At 37.3% G+C, this 19,751-nt stretch overlaps 1 protein-coding gene across 5 annotated transcripts in view; it reads right to left on the bottom strand.

Annotated features, from left to right (window-relative positions):
* RAB2A (RAB2A, member RAS oncogene family) overlaps positions 1-19,751 on the bottom strand; it is an 85,466-nt gene that overhangs the window by 13,996 nt on the left and 51,719 nt on the right. For all 5 annotated transcript variants that reach the window (XM_042924330.1, XM_042924334.1, XM_042924332.1 and 2 more), the window contains 3 exons: positions 18,568-18,650; positions 18,090-18,182; positions 9,488-9,599 (listed from right to left, as the gene is read on the bottom strand). In XM_042924330.1, the coding sequence (XP_042780264.1) occupies positions 9,488-9,599; positions 18,090-18,182; positions 18,568-18,650 (288 nt within the window). The remainder of the gene's footprint in view (positions 1-9,487; positions 9,600-18,089; positions 18,183-18,567; positions 18,651-19,751) is intronic.

The following is a 19,751-nucleotide window of genomic DNA, read 5'->3' as shown; positions in this document are numbered from 1 at the left end:
GGAAAAAAAAAAAAAAAAAAAAAAACCTTTCCTTTTAATTTATTAAAACTTTTTTTTTTTTTTGGTAAATGTTTAGTTTTGAGAGAGAGAGAGAGAGAGAGAGAGAGAGAGAGAGAGAAGCGAGTGGGGGAGGGGCAGAGAGAGAGGGAGACAAGGATCTGAAGCAGGCTCTGTGCTGACAGCAGACAGCCTGTTGCAGGGCTCGAACTCATGAACCGTGAGATCATGACCGGAACTGAAACCAAGAGTTGGATGCTTAACCACCCAGGCGCCCCTAGAATAGCTGTCTCATTCTTTTAACTCCTCATATGATCCACTTTCCCAGAAATGGGCCTTCCAAGGTTAGGCAGTAAGCTGAGAAGAAATTCCTGTCTGAGCCCAGAGCATGAGGTTCAACCCACTGTGTTAAACTGCCTCTCTCCTGGAGGATGGCATGATTAGGCGAATCCAAGTCCTTAGAAAGCAAGAAACAGAAGACACTGTACTCAGAGCAAACGTCCCTGAAATTAATTTCCTATGTGCTCCAATGCCGAGTCTGAGCCACTAAGAATCTATGGACCCCGTAAAACTAGCATATTTAGCTCTTATGTTTCATCGTGATTCCTCTTTCGCCCTAATTCTAGCTGGCTAATTCTTGCTCACATCTTGGAGACAGTATACTGCAATTTTATGAGCTGTGTCCTTTCCCACTGAGGTGTTGGCTTTCCTGCCACAGGCACTGGCACTGAGCACATATCACAAGGCAGATGCCGGAGAAATGCTTAGCTCTCCTCCTTCCCTCTTCTCAGGGCAGACACAACACCTGTTAGTCTTTTCTGACCTCGGAGAAACTAAGTACTTGTTTTCCAACATTAATTGCTGAATGAAATAAAAAGCATGCCATTCATACTTGATATCAGATATTATCAAGGAATTACTGCTATGTTTGTTAGGTATAATAATGGTATCGCGTTGTAGGTTTTTAAATCACTGCCAATGAAATATTTATAGGTAAAATATTTCTGGAATTTCTTAAAAAACAGAGGACATAATAAAACAAGATCATCAAAATGTCCAAATGGTGATAACTTCTAAAGCCTGATGACAGATATATGGGTTTACTTTTTTAAATGGTGACAACTGTTTAAATTGATTTAAAGTAGCAGTGCCATGAATCTTATTGTGAGCTGACCAAAACGCTTTAATACAGCTGATGTAGAAAAATAAACTAATGCATAAACATATACCGTCATAAAAATACTCTTTAATGATATACCTAATTGGGTTTTAAAGTGTGACACGCACAAAGGTCATGAATGAACTGAGTTTGCTTTAAATATTAATATAATTCCCTCTTTGATTACTTCTGAGCAATCTTACTAAGAAAGCCTATGTATGCATAATAAAATCCCAACAGTAACTTTATTATTTGTTAGGCATAAGCTAAAACTCATAATGTTTAACATGGAAGAACCTGGTTGTTTGTATAAAAATCTGCTCTGTGCAGAAATGTGACAGAGACTCATCAAAGAGCCATATTTAACAAAAAATTAATAACTTAATAATTTGAAAAAGAAATGTGTTCTTTGTAAATTCAAAAAATATGACTTAAGCTTTTATAACTGTGTTCCATATTCTCAAATTAGTATTTTTTAATAGAACTGTGAGGCTTCTTAATCTTTAATTTTTTTTTTGTTTTAATTGCCACTATGATCTTTAAGAATAGGTTAAAGCTGTTTGTATGTGGTTATTGTGTATGTGTATTTGTATGTGTATTTTGATCAAACTTTTTGAGATAATTAGAGATTCACATGCAGATTTAAGAGATAATACAAAGAGATCTTGTGTAACCTTTCCCTGGTTTCCCCCAACGGCAGCATCTTGGAAATGTATAGTACGTTATCATAATCGAAATGTTGCAAAGGGATACAGAACATTTCTGTTATAAGGATCCCTCATGTTGTCTTTTTACAACAATACACACTTCCCTTCCACCCTCCTTAAACTTGGCAGTGACTAATCTGCTTCCATTTCTCCAATTTTGTCATTTCAAAATCAAAATCATATAAATAGAACCATACAATATGCAACCTTTTGAGACTGACTTTATTCACTAAGCACAGTTTTCTGGAGACTCATCCAAGTGGTTGCATGTATCAATTGTCCCTCCCTTTTTACTTGTAGAGTAGTATTCCATGGTATGGATGGACGTACTGTATCGCTTTGTCTAACCATTGGTCTGTTGAAAGACATCTAGGTTGTTTCCAGTGTTTGGCTATTGTGAATAAAGATGCTATGAACATCTACGTACCAGTTTTTGGGTTAAACAGAAATCTTCATTTCTCTGGGATAAGTGCTCAGAGATACAACTGGTAGGTAGTTGAATGTTTAGGTTTATTTTAAATTTTTAAGTAATCTCTACACCCAACGTGGGCTTGAACCCACAACCCGGAGATCAAGAATCGCATGCTCCACTGACTGAGACAGCCAGGCACCCCTAGTTTTTTTTTTTAAACATTTATTTATTTTTTATTAAGTAAACTCTACCCCCAACAATGGGGCTCAAACTCAGGACTCCTGAGATCAAGAGTTGCTTGCTCTGCTGACTGGGCCAGCCAGGCATCCCTAAATTGTTTGCAGAGTGGCCATATCATTTTACATTCCCATCAGCAATGTATGAGTGATCTAGTTTCTCCATATCCTTGTCAGCATTTGATATTGTTGCTTTTTTATTTTGGCTATTCTAATGGGTGTGTAGTGTGCTATCATGGATGTTTTAAGCTGCATTTTCCTAACAGCTAGTGATGTTGAATACCTTTTTAAGTGCTTATTTTCCATTTACATGTCCTTTGTGATGAATCTCTGGTCCCAACTTTTGCCCATTTTCTAACTGGACTGACTTTTTTTTTTTTTTTTTTAAACTATTGAGTTTTGAGAGTTTTTTTATTCTAGATACTAGTCTTTTGTTGGATATTTGGCTTATAAGTATTTTCTCCCCGTCTGTAGACTGCCTTTTTGTTCTCTTACCACAATCATTCACAGAGCAAAAATTTTAAAGAACTTACCAATTGTTCCTTTTATGGATTATGCTTTTAGTGACAAGCATGCCTACATGCCTAGATGAAGATTTTCTCCTTGTTCCCCATAAAAGTAAGTACCTGAATGTTTTACATTTAAAAGTATGATCTCTTTTGAGTTAGTTTTTGTGTAAGATGCATTTTTTTTTCTGTCTATGGATGTCCAATTATTCCTAGAACACCATTTCTTGAAATGGCTATCTTCCTCTGTGAGTTGTTTCTGCACCTTTGTTAGATCAGTTGGGCATATCTGTGTGGGGTCTATTTATGGATCCTCTATTCTGTCCCACTGCCGTATGTATCTGTTCCTTTACTGGTATCACATAGTGTACATTAGGGCTTGAAATCAAAGAGTGATTCCCTTATTCTTTTTCAAAATTGTTTTAGCTACTCTAGGTCATTTGCCTTTCTACCTGTATTTTAAAATGTTGTCAAATATCTACAGAAAAATCTTACTGGAATTTTGATACGAACTGGGTTAAACCTCTATGTCAATTTGTGAAGGAGTGACATCTTTAGTAGGTAGGATACTCCAAACAATGAACATAGTATGTCTCTCCATTTATTCAGATCTTCTTTAATTTCTTTCATCCGCATTTTGCAGTTTTGAGCACACATGTCCTGTCCTGTACATGTTATTTTTAGATTTATACTAGGTATTTCATTTTCTTTTTGTGGGATTATAGATGGTATTGTATTTTAAATTTTGGTGTTCATTGCTATACACAGAAATACAATAGATCTTTTAAAGTAAACTCTATGAGCAACATAGGGCTCAAACTTATGACCCTGAGGTCAAGAGTCACATGTTCTACTGATGAGCCAGCCAGGTACCCCAGAAATACACTATGTTTTTATATATTTGTCTCGTATCTTGTAATTTTGCTGAACTCACTTACTAACTAGCTTTTGTGTGTGTATGTAAATTCCTTGGAATTTCCTAGAGACAATCCTGTCAGCCACAAATAAAAAGTTTTACTTCTTCCTCTCTGCCTTTATTTCCCTTTCCTGCTTTATTGCACTAGCTACGACTTCCACCAATATCTTGAATAATGATGAGCACAGACATCCTTGCCTTGTTCCTGATCTACGGAGTAAAACATTCAGCCTAATGTTAGCTGTGGGTTTTTGTAGATGCTTTTTAGTAAGCTGAGAAGTCTTCAATTCCTATTTGAGTACGCATAGTATGTTGTAGTTCATTTTCATTCAAAGTTCAATGTATTTTTAAATTTCCTTTAAGACATCCCCTTGGCCCAGATTATTCAGAAGTGTGTGTTGTTCAGTTTCCAAATTTCTGGAGATTTTCTTTCCAGTTATCACTTATTGATAACCAGAGCTAACAGAATTGAAAGGAGAAATAGGCAAATCCATAATCATAATTGGAGGCTGCTATCGATTTCTAGTTTAATTCCACTGTCTAGTTTATTTCCAGTTGCTTTATTGGTTTTTGCTTCACATTATCTTGCAGCTGTATTCTTTGGTACATACACATTTAGGATTGCTAGGTCTTCCTGGCAGACTCTTCTTTTATTATTATATAACGTCCTACTCTGTCTCTGGCAATTTTCTTTGTTAAGTCTAAAGAGAGCCACACGTGCCTTCCTCTGATTAATGCTTGTGTGATCTATCTTTTCCAATCATTTTATTTTCAACTTGCCTGAATCATTATATTTGAAAGTGAGTTTCTTGTAGACATCCAGATCGTTGTTCTTTAATCCTCTTTGCCAATTTCTTTTGATTTGTGTATTTAGATCATGTACATTTCATATAATTATTGCTATGTGAGGGCTTAAGTCTGTCATTTTGATTTTTTTGTTGCTGTTTTTGGTTTTCTTTTTTCTGCCTCTCTGAGGGTTAATTGAACCTTTTTTAAAATTCCATACTGATTTATCTAGTTTTTAGTGTATCTCTTTGGAAATTTTTTAGTAGGTACTCCAGGAATTGCACTTATATGTATAAACTTTATATAGACTTTACATATCTACACATATATATCTACACTTTATATATCTACACATATAACTTATCACAGTCTACTAGTGTCATTTGAGTATCATAGGAACCTTACCTCCCCTGATGTCCCCTTTCTCTGCCATGGTTTATGATATTTCCTATATATATACCATTATCCATACTTTTGGTTACTGGTATTCCTTCAAAGATTCTTTTATCATTTCAGTTGTTAGATAACTTCCACTAGCCACTGTTTTTGTAGCAGATCTTGTATTAGTAAATTCTTACTTTTCTTTCATCTGATGTTTTCATTTTTCTTCATTCTTCAAAGGTATTGTTGCTAGTTCTAGAATCCTGAACACTGTTCTCTTTTAGCTCTTGAAATTGCTGTATATTTCTGACTTCCATGGTTTCTAATGAGAAATCTGCTGGCATTGAATTGGTAAGGTGTTTCTCACTGCTCTCATAATTTTTGTCTTTAGCTTTCAGAGATTTGACTATGGAAGAAATTTGGCTTGGTGTGAATTTGTTTGGGTTTATCCTGTTTGGAGTTGGCTCGGCCTCTTGAATCTGTAGGTTTGTATCTTCTGCCACATTTGAAAAGTTTTCAGTTGTTATTTCTTTGAGTACTTTTTCAGGACCATCTTTCTTCTCTCCTTCTAGGAATCTGGTAACACAATGTTAGAATTTGGGTTATGGCTCCACAGGTCCCTGAATCACTGCTCATTTTTGTTTTCCAGTCCATTTTGTCTCTGTAGTTTAGACTGAGTGGTTTCTATTAGTCTATCATCCAATTCACTATTTCTTTCCTTTGTCCCCTTCATTCTGCTGTTGATCTCATCCACTGAACCTTTCTTTGTCAATTATTATATTTTTCAGTTCTAAAATTTCTATCTGGTCCTTTTTTTTACCTATATTTCTTTTTTTTAATGTTTATTATTATTATTATTATATTATTATTATTTGACAGGGGGAGAGAGAGAGAGAGAGAGAGAGAGAGAGAGAAGGAAAGGGAGGCACAGAGAGAGAGGGAGACAGAAAATTCCAAGTAGGCTTCATGCTGTCAGTGCAGAGCCCTATGCAGGGCTCAAGCTCAAAACTGTGAGATCAAGACCTGAGCCGAAATCAAGAGTCAGACGCTTAACTGACTGAGCCCCCCAGGTACCCCTTACTTCTATTTCTATTGCCGAGACTATTTTTCACTTGTTTCAGGCATGCTCCTGTTTGTTAAGGCATTTTTATGATGGCTGCCTAAAAAATCTTTGTCAGATAGTTCCAACGTCTCTGTCATCTTACTATTAGTATCTATTGATTTTTTTCCCTCATTCAGTTTGAGATCTTCCTGGTTCTGAAGAGTTATTTTCTAATGAAATATGGACATTTGGGGTTCTACATTATGAGACTCTGGATCTTATTTAAACCTATACTTTTGGGGTACATGGGTGGCTCAGTTGGTTGCGCGTCTGACTTCGGCTCAGGTCATGATCTCGCAGTTAGTGAGTCTGAGCCCTGTGTCGGGCTCTGTGCTGACAGCTCAGAGCCTGGAACCTGCTCTGGATTCTGTATCTCCCTTTCTCTCTCTACCCGCTCATGCTCTGTCACTCTCTGTCTCAAAAATAAACATTAAAAAAATTTTTTTTTAAACCTATACTTTTGCTGGCTTCCTCTGACCCCAATCCCACAGGACAATGGTGAGTGTGGGAGAACCTTATTACAGCAAGCTGATGGTGGAAGCAGCACCATTATTTTCTGTCACGTCTGGCTGTAGTAGAATGGTTATTTTCTTGCTAACAGGCTTTCCTGGACCTTTGACTAGAAGGTAGGCTTCTCTTTTTCCCCCTGCACCTGCTGGTCTTTTTGGATTGCCAGTTTTTCTAGCACCTGATCTGAAGAAAACCAAGGGAAATCACTGCTGTGTCACTTTCCTCAGATCCCAAGGTCTCTAGATGGTGTTTTCTCCACCTTCAGGTCTTCTTATAATTGTTTTACATATAATGTTCAGAGTTTTAGCTTTAGTTGGCAGGTGGAAGAGGTGAGGAAGTCCACTCCCATTTTTTCTAGATGCAGAAGCCCTTTGGTTATTGCTTTCATGGTCAATAAGTTCCTAAGTCATGTAGAGATTCAGGTTTGATTTTGCTCTTTGTGGATCACAGAATGGTCCTCCACCTTCTCAAAATACTTTATTATGAAATATTTTTAGCTATTAGGTAAAATCGCATGGATGATTGTATTATGTAATGCTTGTCTATGATCTTTTAAAATGGGATTTAAAAAGATTATTTCTTAATATCCTTGGCTTCTCAGAGACAAATTAATTTACATAATTAAAGTTCTCTCATGAGTATGGGAAATTCCTGCCCAGATTCATTCATTCATTCATTCATTTATGTTTTTTATGTTTATTTTTTTGAGAGACAGAGCACAAGTGGGGGAGGGGCAGAGACAGAGGGAGACACAGAATCTGAAACAGATTAATTTACATAATTAAAGTTCTCTCATGAGTATGGGAAATTCCCGCCCAGATTGATTGATTGATTGATTATTGTTCTTAATGTTTTGGTTTTTTTTTTGAGAGAGACAGAGCACCAGTGGGGGAGGGGCAGAGACAGAGAGGGAGACACAGAATCTGAAACAGGTTCCAACCTCTGAGCTGTCAGCACAGAGCCTGATGCAAGGCTCTAACCCACAGACCGTGAGATCATGACCTGAGCCAAAGCTGGGACGCCTAACCGACTGAGCCACGCAGGGGCCAGCGCCCCAAGATAAAATGTATGTAATTATTATTAACCACATATACAGGATTTTTGTAATAAGTGCTGCCAAACAAAACATTAATGGAATTTATTTAAGTGGTCAGCCGAATGTCAATAGTAATTTGCCTGGTTACGAATAAGAAAAATGAACAAAATCATCAGAAACAAAGCCAGAAATCTGGGAGTACTTTATAGTAGTAGATGCTCTGTCATCCCGACTTCAGAGTAGTTTTATTAACTTAAGTATCTCTACACCCCATGAGGGACTCAAACTCACAACCCCGAGATCAAGAGCTGTATGCTCTTCTCACTGAGCCAGCCAGATGCCTCATAGTATGTTAGTTTGTTTGTTTTTTTAACTAAATGTAGACAGTTCTGGCTTTAGGGCTCTCCAAATAAATAAGAAAATCAATAACAATCAATAAGGATATGTTTCAGAGGTCTTGCAATCTCCACAACACATCGGCCCTTATGGTTTCAAATAGAACACCTCTAGTAAAGGAGTACCTCTCTGAAACAGGTGCCTTTACATGTCTATTCTAAGTTGAACAAAGAGGCAGAACAAATTTCTGGATTTGCTGTGCAAAATGCAATATTACTTTTGTACGTTATCAAACTGTAATTACCGGCAACTGGTAAAGCATTAATTGGTGGTTGTAGGAAATGTAGGAAATGCATTGAGGACAGTCATAGAGCACCTCTTCAAGTAGAGATAAATAAAATCTTACCTAAGAAATAATTTTCCAGCAAAAATATCAATGCTGTTGAATAACTGTAGTCTATTTCTGGGTTCAAAAGTTAATTCAAAGAGCTCCAAGTACATTCTTAATAAATATTTACTGTTTACTACATGAAAGGCATTGTGTTAGCTCCTGTCTAGGACCTCATCTCTGCTATCCTTAGAAAAAGGAGATTTTTAAATCATTTAGTTTCTAGAGTCCCTTTTTGCAGCTGCTGCTAAGATTCTTACCCAGAAGGTGGCATTACTCTAGGCAAATTACTTATTTTCTTAGCCTCTTCCCTGCATTTTTTTTTTTAAATATATTGTTTTTAAGCAATCTCTACACCAAATGTGGGGCTCAACCTCACAACCCCAAGATCAAGAGTCACATGCTCCACTGACTAAGCTTGCCAGGTGCCCCAGCCTCTTTCCTGCCTGTTATAAAACAGAATGTGGCAATACTTTTACCTTAGACAGAATTAACTGCCTACTCATCTATGTATAGTATATAAATACCATACCAAATACAAAAAGCATGAAAGAACATGATGTGTTTAGAAAACTTGTAGCAGTTCAGGCTGATCAATGAAAATAACGGAGACACTTTAAATTTTACTAAAGATGGCAGAATTCCCATGCTTTGTATGCTACACAGTAAGAATACTTTCCCTATTTAAGAAAAAGTAGATACAAATAGCTACGAATGTTTAGTGTCTTGATACCTTTCTAAATTTCTTTAGTGTTATTTTTTCCCTCTCAGGATAAATATATACAAAGATGTGTTAAAGCATTTTGGCTTAGAGAGAAGGTTCAGAATACAATTTAGGAGTCTGATTTAAGACGAATGTTGTAAGACAAGGCATTTCAAACAGAAGGAATCTTCCTACTCTATAATAAAGACTAAAAAGGTTTAGAAGAGACATCAAAAAGTGAATATGAAAGCATACAATACATTCCAATTAAGTAAAAAAGATGATGAACATTTAAATGGGCCATTTATTTACCTCTTCTACATTGGAAGCAGTTTTAGCAGAAGTTTCCATGAAGATAAGTCCATGTTCTCGTGCAAAAGCTTCACCTTCTTCTTTTTTTACTTCTCTTCTAGATTCTAAATCACTAAATATAAGGAAATAAAAGGCCACATTATTAACCAACACAGTATAAACAGAGGCAGCTGTGGAAAGTGTACCATGAGATTCAAAGTTGTGCTATTTTTTCAATTAATTTTTACCACATAACCATCAACTGCATCATTCTAGATCTTATGAAGGTCAAAACAGTTACAGCACAGTGCTCAGTTTCAAAGAACAAACAATCCAACAGGAGAAAGATTCTGAGTCAGACTTCTAGAACGTTAAAAGCAAGGGAAACCTACTTGGAGTGTCTACCCAACACTCTGCTTTTGAGTATAGTGGGTTCCCAAAGAAGGCAACAGTTTTATTCAAAATAAAAATCTGAATTACATTAGTCTCATCTTTCAGACTGAGTTTCTATGAATGTGATTAAAAAACAAATCGCACAGTTTTCAGAAGCTCTAGGAAACTGCTCAATAAAATCCAAAGCACTAAGGAAACGCTAACTAGATTATTAATCTCACTTGGTTTCACTCCTAATAAAATCGTTAACAGAGATATAGAGAAAGAAACGAAAGTCTAGGCCAGGAGTTTTGGGGGAAAGCACGGGATTCACTTTTATCCTACAGGAACCATTCTGGTAAGGTGGGGGGAGAGTAGCAGTCTTTCGAGTGTGTTTTACTGTAAAAAGTTCTAAGCTTTAGTATAAAATGTTTTCTTATTACAAAAGATTTTAAGCACACAGAAAAGGACGAAGAACAGACTCCTCAGACTTCCACCTAGCCCTGACATATTAGTTTGACATTTGTATTAAATTTCTTTCCTGATGAGAAATAAAATCGAGTTACAGTTGGTTCACCTCCTGTGTGCCTGTCTGTTCCTGGTCTCATTCTTTTCCCTCTTACGTCTAAGGTAACCACTTGTCTGTATTTGGTGCTTTCACTCTCATGCGGGTCTTTTATATGTATGTTTACAGCCATACAATAAAGAGGGTTTTTTGCACATTAAAAAAAATTCAGATATAGCTATCATTCTACAACTTGTTAATTGTGGTCAACATGGTGTTTTTCAACTATCAACACAATATATGTAGATCTAGTTTCTTAATGTTTTACTGCTGTATCATAGTCCATTGAATGAATGCAACATTATTTACTTTTTAAATACTTGTGTGTGTGTGTGTGTGTGTGTGTGTGTGTGTGTGTGTGTGAGAGAGAGAGAGAGAGAGAGAGAGAGAGAGAGAGAGAGATAGAGAGAGAGGCAGGGGAGGGGCAGAGAGGCAGACACAGAATACAAAGCAGGCTCCAGGCTCTGAGCTGTCAGCACAGAGCCCGACGTGGGGCTCGAACTCACGAACCGTGAGATCGTGACCTGAGCCGAAGTCAGACGCCGAACCAATTGAGCCACCCAGGCGCCCCAACACAATTTGTTTTTTAATTTTCCATTTGACAAAGTAATTTCTAATTTTTCATTATTATAAACAATGCTGCGATAAAAAATTTTCACACACTTTGGTGTACATGTGCCACAACTTTTCAAAGGTAGTGTTTTTCAAACTGGGCCATGACTCAGTGAAATAGTAAGGAATAAAAGAAAATATCAGAGTGCATCACCCACTGTCTCATGGAATTTGTTTTTATGTAAGTACACACATAGTAGGGCATGATATAAAATGCATTTAAGTCAAATCAAAAAGCTCAAAAGCCATTGTACTTGAATATATACTTAGTATAAAGTTGCTTCCCAAAACAGTTGTGTAATTTATACTCTCAGCAGCAGTGTTTGAAAGTTCCCATTGTATCACAATCCTCATCAACACGTGATAAATTCACACCCCTTTAGATCTGGCCCTCCGAAGAATGTGACCGGCATCGCACATCTATGTTAATTTTCCTTTAGTTCAGCATTAGTTTCATAAATGCCTAGTATCATCGTTATTAAATCAGAAATACAGAAATATCCAAAAAAAGGAAATCATTTCATCTGACAAATATTTATTGAATGTCTTTTATAAGCCGGGAATTTTACTAAGCGCGCTTGGGATGTACTAATGAACAAGTCAGACAAAAAAGGGCGCATTCTGGGTAGAGGACGGACTAGACTACTGAATAAAGAATATAGTGTGACCGAGTGGTCAGTGCAGAAGAGCAGAGTAAGCAGAGTGAGGAGAGCCAGGGAGAGGCGGAAGGTTACTCTAGAAAGTAGGGCAGGCATCCCCAAATCGACTTACTTCTAATTTCTTTCTTCTTAGTCCTGGTTTTCTACTCCACAGTGACCTCTGTCACACATATGCAAAGCCATGCTCCAGCTGCAACTTCGCGCCCTACTTTCCTTCACCTGTCCCTGCTGCCTGTGTCACGACCTCTTTTCCATAAACACAATTTTTAGTGACGAATTAATAATATCCATCACAATTCACTTAACCATTTTTACTCATGGATGAGGAGAGTGACACGGAATGAACTTGGTACTGTGTGAAGTGTTTTACATGGATTATCTCATTTAATTCACTTGACAGATGAGGAAACAGAGGAACAAAGAGGTGGAATAAAGCATCCAAGTTCACATTCTAGGAAGAGCTGGTAGAGTGATTCCATCCAGACTACTATTATATAAGGATTACTATTCCTGATAAAAACTGACTGGAGAACTTTTTGTCAAATATGGAAAAATACAAAGAAAAAAATTACCCATAATTTCACTTTCCACAGGTAATGAACATCTTGGTGAACATAATTCTAGATTACTCCTTTATTATTGTCTATTTCTTCCCATTGTCATACCCACTGTTTTATTTTGCCTTTTTCTTCATTTCCTGTATATTGTGGATCACTTTCCCATATAATTTTGCAGTCTTTCACAGTACTATTTTTACTGAGTGCACAGTAAAGAACGTTAGTATTTTATGCAAATTTACATTACACAAACTAGAGATGAAACAAAGATGTTTCCTCTATCTAATGTTAAAGTAATATCACTGTTTCACCTTTACAAAATTCACCAGGAACTGGATACCCTTCAAGCTGGCTGACCGGAATAAGCTGTCAATTATGTTTACAAAGTTGTTACTCAGGACATCAGTCACCACTGTTTATGTAATTGAACCTTCTGAGTGATTCTGTAACTATCACAGTTGTTACACGTTTAAAGTAATTTACAATTCATAAAATGTCATCTAAGCATTCAGTGGTGCAAGTCTCAAAAAAATACTCCTGAAAATCTGAAATGTTAGAAAGTTTGATATAGAATATTACAAAGGGAACCACAAGGATATGTCATACTACTGTTCATTTAGATGCCATGCTATGAGATATCAGTGGTAAGATGAGAACAAAAAAGGAAGGCAAACTAAGTTTACAAATATTATAGCACAGGCAACTATCCAACTATAATCTGAGGGCTTTCTGTGTGCCAAGCCCTTTCCTACATTTGGGGACAGACCACTCAGCAAAATAGACAAAAATCTAAAAACCCCTGGCCTCATGGAGCTTACATTCTAGTAGGAATAAAAAATGGGGGGAAAACACTAGCAACAGTGATGTGGAAACATGTTCCTGGAAATCAGCCTCCTCTTCTATCGTTCTTAAGGGAATATTAGCTTTGAATTACACGAAATCTTCAAGAAAATACCTTGCCCCTCAAGTACCTTTATCCCATTTTAAGCATAAGCCATATTTAAATAATACCTTATTTTGGGATAAAATTACGGTTTTCCACTCCCGCTATCTCTGATTATGTTTGCATTTGCAAATGTTACCTTAGCAAAGAGGATTAAAGACACGTACGTTTGAGAGATTGTTAAAAATAAATAAATAAATAAGTGGCAATTTGGGATGCATGATCTTTTGGGGCACCTGGCTGTATGAGTCAGTAGAGCATCTGACTCTTGATCTCAGGGTCATGCTTTCGAGCCCCACGTTGAGCATGAAGCCTACTTAAAAAAAAGAAAAGGAAACATAAAAGAAGGCACGACCTTTCTTTTATCACACCCTTCTTTACTTGTTTCCTCAGTTTTCCAGGCATAAAAATCCTATTGCTGTCTTTGACTTTCATTCCCAATAATCCCATTTAAATGGTTTCCATTACTTAACTATCCTTCCTTCCTAAGGCATTCATAACCCATACCCCCTTCTTGTTGACGGCTTGTATTATAAACTTTGACTACCAAGAATTTTTCATCTTTGTAGGCTCTGCTTCCTATTTCTTGTGTAACCAGTTTAAAATGCCATAGTAGGGGCACCTGGGTGGCTCAGTCGGTTAAGCGGCCGACTTCGGCTCAGGTCATGATCTCACGGTCCGTGAGTTCGAGCCCCGCATCAGGCTCTGTGCTGACAGCTCAGAGCCTGGAGCCTGTTTCAGATTCTGTGTCTCCCTCTCTCTGACCCTCCCCCATTCATGCTCTGTCTCTGTCTCAAAAATAAATAAACGTTAAAAAAAAAAAATTAAAATGCCATAGTAAGAAAAATCTGTGTCATCCATCACTCTGACTAGGCCACTGCCCTTCTCAAATCCCTTCACTGGCTCCCTACTGCTTAATTCATCTAATTCAAAAATTGCCTACTCCCTGTTCCCATGTCTACCCCAATTCACCTCATCTAATGATAATTATCTCATTTATCTCTGTTCATTCCTATTCACTCTTTGCATGTCATACATTCTTCGTTCCTTTCTCCTAGTTTCTTCCTTAAAATGTCATTCCACGGCTACTATGCTTAAATTATAAGGGCCACCCATCTCTACTCATTAGAAACACCTCTTGTATATAATATGCTTTTCCTTTTCACTTAGACTATAAGCTCCTCATGGGCAGGAACAAAATTTAAGCCATCAGTAAGTGGCCACCCACCATGTTTGAGACACAAGGAAAACACTGGTAAGATTACAAGTATGAAAATTCTCTTTATTCTCCAAAATTCTTCTCTTATTATTTCACACCTCACCACTGAATGGTAGTAAGAATAGTTCCATACTACAAATACTAAAGTTTCCCTACAAAAGCCTTAATCTTAAAAGGTTTAGTGAGATAATTTAAATGAAGAATAACCACGAAAGGCTTTGAGCAAAGGCCAAGATGATAGACACTTCTGGTCACAAAGAAGTAACGATTGGCCTTTTATAATTGAAATATCACTTAAGTAAATATTTTCTCTTGACAGCAAACCTTGATTTCTATTAAAATAACTTTTTCTAAAATGAAATCTATACAATACAATGCTATTTGCTATCTTACTGGTTTGTTTCTACAACTTTATTGTAGTATAACTGACACAGAAGAAACCGCACATTTAGTATAAATGGCGAGTTTGACAGGTTGACATGTTTACCGTGAAGCCATTCACGTCTCCTACTTTTCCTCACACCCCACTATAATCCATCCTTTCCTTCCACTTTACCCTGGGCAACTCATGATCTGTTTTCTGCATTTTCTAGTATTTTATATATGTCTTCACTACTATAATTTATATAATTACACATCTTCATTTTTGTCTGGTTTTTTTCACTCAGCATAATTATTATTATTTTTTAATGTTTATTTATTTTTGAGAGAGAGACAGAGAGAGAGAGAGAGAGAGAGAGAGAGAGAGAGGGAAACAGAGTGCGAGCAGGGGAGGGACACAGAGAAAGAGGGAGACACAGAATTTGAAGCAGCCTCCAGGCTCTGAGCTGTCAGCACAGAGCCCAACACAGGGCTCGGACTCAGGAATCGCAAGATCATGACCTGAGCCGAAGCTGGATGCTTAACCGACTGACCCCCCAGGCACCCCTCAGCATAATTATTTTGAAATCCATCCACTTTGCTGCATATATCAATGGCTCATTCTTCTTTATTGTTGAGTGGTATTCCATTGTAGGACTATATCACAATTTATCCATTCACTTATTATTGGAAATGTGGGTTGTTTCCACTTATGAGCTATCATAAACCAACCTGCTAGAGTATTTGTGTGTAATTCTTTGTGCGGCCCTATGAAAACATGTTTACATTGGGTAAATACCTAGGAACGGAATGCCTAGGTGTTTTATCGGATGCATGTTTAATTTCTAGAGAAACTACCAAACTGTTTTGCAACTGGCTGTATCATTTTACATTCCCATCTGCAATATGAGAGTTTCAGTTCCTCTACATCCTTGCCAATACTTGCTATGTTAATCTTGTTAATTTTAGCCATTGTAATGAGCATGAAATGATTGAGGTTTCCTTTAATGTTTATTTATTTTTGAGAAAGAGCGAGAGACAGAGTGCGAGCAGGGGAGGGGAAGAGAGAGGGAGACACAGAATCTAAAGCAGGCCAAGGCTGTGAACTGTCAGCACAGGGCCCGATGTGGGGCTCAAACTCACAAACTGTGAGATCGTGACCTGAGCCGAAGTTGGACGCTTAACCGACTGAGCCACCCAGGCATCCCGTCTCCCAGATTTTTAAAAAATGCGTACTTATTTTGCGCGCAAGAGAGAACGCACATGCGTGAGCACCAGGAGGGGAGGGGCACAGAGAGGGAGAGAGAATCCCAAGTAGGATCTGCACTAACAGTGCAGAGCCCAGCATGGGGCTTGATCCCACCAACTGTGAGATCATGACCGGAGTCAAAATCAAGAGTCAGACTCAGCCACCCAGTTGCCCCCCACCTCCAGTTAATTTTTGTATGTGGTGTGAGGTAAGCGTCAAGGTCCCCCCCACCCCCCCGCGGCTATCCAATTACTTCAGCACCATTTGATGCTTTCCCCCACTGAACTGTCTTGGCACTTTTGTCAAAAAATTAATTGACCATGTATGTATGAATCTACTTCTGGATTTCTCACTCTCTTCCACTGGTCTATGTCAATACCAGACTAAACTGATTGTAGTACTTTTATAATAAATCTTGAAATCAGTACAGTGCAACCAGTGAACCCCCCAACTTTGGCTATTCTATGATCTTTGCATTTTCATACAAATTTTAAAATCAGCTTGCTAATTTCCACCTTCTTAAAAAGCCTAAAGAATTTTGGTTGTGGGGGGTGGGGAGCACCTGGGTGGCTCGGTCGGGTAAGTGTCCGACTTCAGCTCAGGTCATGATCTCACAGTTTGTGAGTTCGAACCCCATGTCAGGCTCTGCACTGACATCTCAGAGCCTGGAGCCTACTTCGGATTCTGTATCTTCCTCTCTCTCTGCTCTTCCCCTGCTCACATGCCGTCTCTCTCTCAAAGATAAATAAAGATGAAGAATTTTGACTGGGAACACAATGAATCTTTAGATCAATTTGGGAAGACCTGCCATCTTAAAAAATGAGTTTTCCTATCAATAAGTACAGTGTATCTCTCCATTTATTTAGGTTTTGGTTTTTTTGTTTGTTTTTGTGTTTGTTTTGATTAAAGGACTCTACATATAAGAAAGAAGTCATCTAATATTGGAAATTTAGGAAGACCATGGTAACTAGCTTAGAGTTGGGGGGATCAAGTAGATGTGACAAAAATACTTTCTTAAGAATTGTTTAGGGATTATTTTTTATTGAGATATAATTGATACATAATACTGTGTAAGTTTAACCTGTACGATGTGCTAGTTTGATACATTTATATGACATAGTATGATTACCACCAAGGTGTTAGCCAACACCTCCGTAATCTTAATTACCATCCCATTTTGTAGTGAGAACACCTTTGTACATATTATGCTTTTCCTCTGCATACCGGGACTATAAGGTCCTCAGAGTTGGCAACAACCAAATTTAAGCCATCAGTAAGTTGCCACCCACCAGGTTTCAGACACAAGGAAAAACACTGATAAGATAAAAGTATGAAAATTTAGAATACTAGTTTTATTTGTTGCCACTGTAATTTTCTACTAAAATTAGTGAAGCCTTTCCCACACTCTGTAAGTTTAGAGAAACTATGGCCAAAAAAGTTTTCCCGTGTACTATTATTTTAAATGTAGAACACAAAGACGTTCGCTGCAAATAATGCTGCCTCGAGATATAAAATGAAATGAGATTAAAAAAACAACATTAGGATAACATGAATGTAAAGCCTTAGAGGTAAGTTTAAAAGTACTAATGTGATATCTACTAAAAAGTATTAGAAGTGTCTCAGGGCTTTCATGAAAATACACCTGAATAATATATGTATTATATGAACTTTTAATGCACATTAAGTCATTAAAAAAAAGAAAAATATTTTTTCTTAACTCTGCACACATTGTTACTTCTACTGTGAAGTATTTAAAATAATTTGGATAACATTTAACAGTGATCTACAGTGTTTTATTTCAATTATGAATCAGATGAACTTCCTTCAGATTATTCTTTAAAGTTTACCTTCCAACCAAAACTATTTCTAATAATAATAATGACAATGATGATGATGTCCAACAAATCGTATCATCTCTATTTTAAAACTGAAAGAATCACCTTAGGATTTTCAAAATTTTGCAATTTAAGACACCAATAACTTACATTTGGACAAACGTAGAAGATAAGCACTCTAACAGTTATCACACAAACTGCTATCCACAGTCTTCATCGTTAATGCAAAAAAGCTTTAGATAAACTTTTTACCTTTTATTTCCAATAAGCATAATGACCATGTTGGAATTGGAATGCTGGCGGGCATCTTCTAACCAGGTTGTTAAGTGGTTGAATGTATCTCTCCTAAAAATAAGAGAAAATTTGACTATTTTCCAAGTGTTCTCCCTAGTAGTGTGCAATGAACAGCACACATTCCATTAAAGGTAACTACTTTTAGCCATATCCACTTACGTAATGAGAAACAAATCTCAAGTACGGTTACCTGGAAACGAAATGTAACCCCACTTTAGAAAATTCCAATGTGTAAGTAATATTACCAAATTGATTAACTTAGGTGTTTCTTTACATAAGAAAATAATTTAGTTGCAGATTTCTGTAGTAAATTTAAATTCAAGACACCTCAGTTTTAAGGTCAAAGGCAAAGCCATACTCTGATAACTGGCAAGTGTATTTACTTAGAGGAAGTCTCTGCACTGACCAAATGGATGGACACATCCCACGTTCTCACCTTGTAATATCATACACTAGCAAAGCGCCTGCCGCACCTCTGTAATATGACCGTGTGATGGAACGAAAGGACTCCTGCCCTGCCTGTGAGGAAAGAGAAGGTTGAGAGTTTTCTTTAATAAACTGTCCTCTACGTTTTCTTTTCATTCATATATAGAATATGGGCCGGTAGGGAATGAGCGTGCAAAGGGAAAGAAAGTATAACTTCACCAGTCTTAGGAAAAAGTCACAAAATACTACCACCACTGCTCAAGTCAACCAGACGCACATGCCCCCCCCACCCCCCCCACCCCCCCCACAGCCGCCCCCAACAAGACCTCTAAACCTTTTTTGGCAATCCCTGACAACCCAATTTACTGAATGGCTTCACAATACATGAATCATTATTAGAACACAGAATGGACTCCTAGCAACTAAGCTCTGAAGACAAATTTGAAAGGAAGCAAATAACCCAGAGCCTCACATTTGAATTCAATAACCCACTCCCTGGGGCAGCTGTTGACACTAGAATAAATAAAGTCCATTGTAAATAAATGATGAATGACATCTTTACGCCCACCATCTGCTGGTGTAAAGGTTGTTGGAAGGCCAAGGATGCAGATTTTATCAGTTATATCATAAACTGCAGTGAGCTTTCAACAGTCATCAGATGGAATTCTTTGAGCAATCATTTTATTATGAAAAACAGAAAATGGTTCTGAATTTAATTTATATAATTTTTTTCTCCACACTTAATCAATTTCCTCTGTATTTGATATATAATGCTTGTCAAAAAGCAACAGGATGTAAAAGTCTTCTTTTATCCACTTGTGAAAACAGACTTCAGAGATTATGCGAAATTAGCTAATTTCTCTCTTTTCCGGGTGGCACTAAGGCTGGTGAGGGATATACGGATTGCCTCAGGGTTTAAAAGTGAGACAGGTCTTATCAAAAATACTCACACAGTTTTAATCACTTTTCTACCTTTAAGAAAGGATACGTATGTAAAGTAAGTAAACACAAAGCCAGTTTTCACAATGTTTTATATTCAAAATCTACTAACCTGAAAAATATTCATGTTTGTATTCTGAGTTCTTACCTTCCAATCTAACTACTAAATCCTTCCAACCCTCAGAATTCACACAGCTCAAGTTCTGCCTTGTTCTAACACTCAACACCGTCATTCCTTGTCTTCTTGGCCCTCCC

Source organism: Panthera leo, chromosome F2 (assembly GCF_018350215.1).
Source record: "Panthera leo isolate Ple1 chromosome F2, P.leo_Ple1_pat1.1, whole genome shotgun sequence".
Classification (NCBI taxonomy): Eukaryota; Metazoa; Chordata; class Mammalia; order Carnivora; family Felidae; genus Panthera; species Panthera leo.
This window is presented reverse-complemented; position numbering and strand designations above follow the sequence as displayed.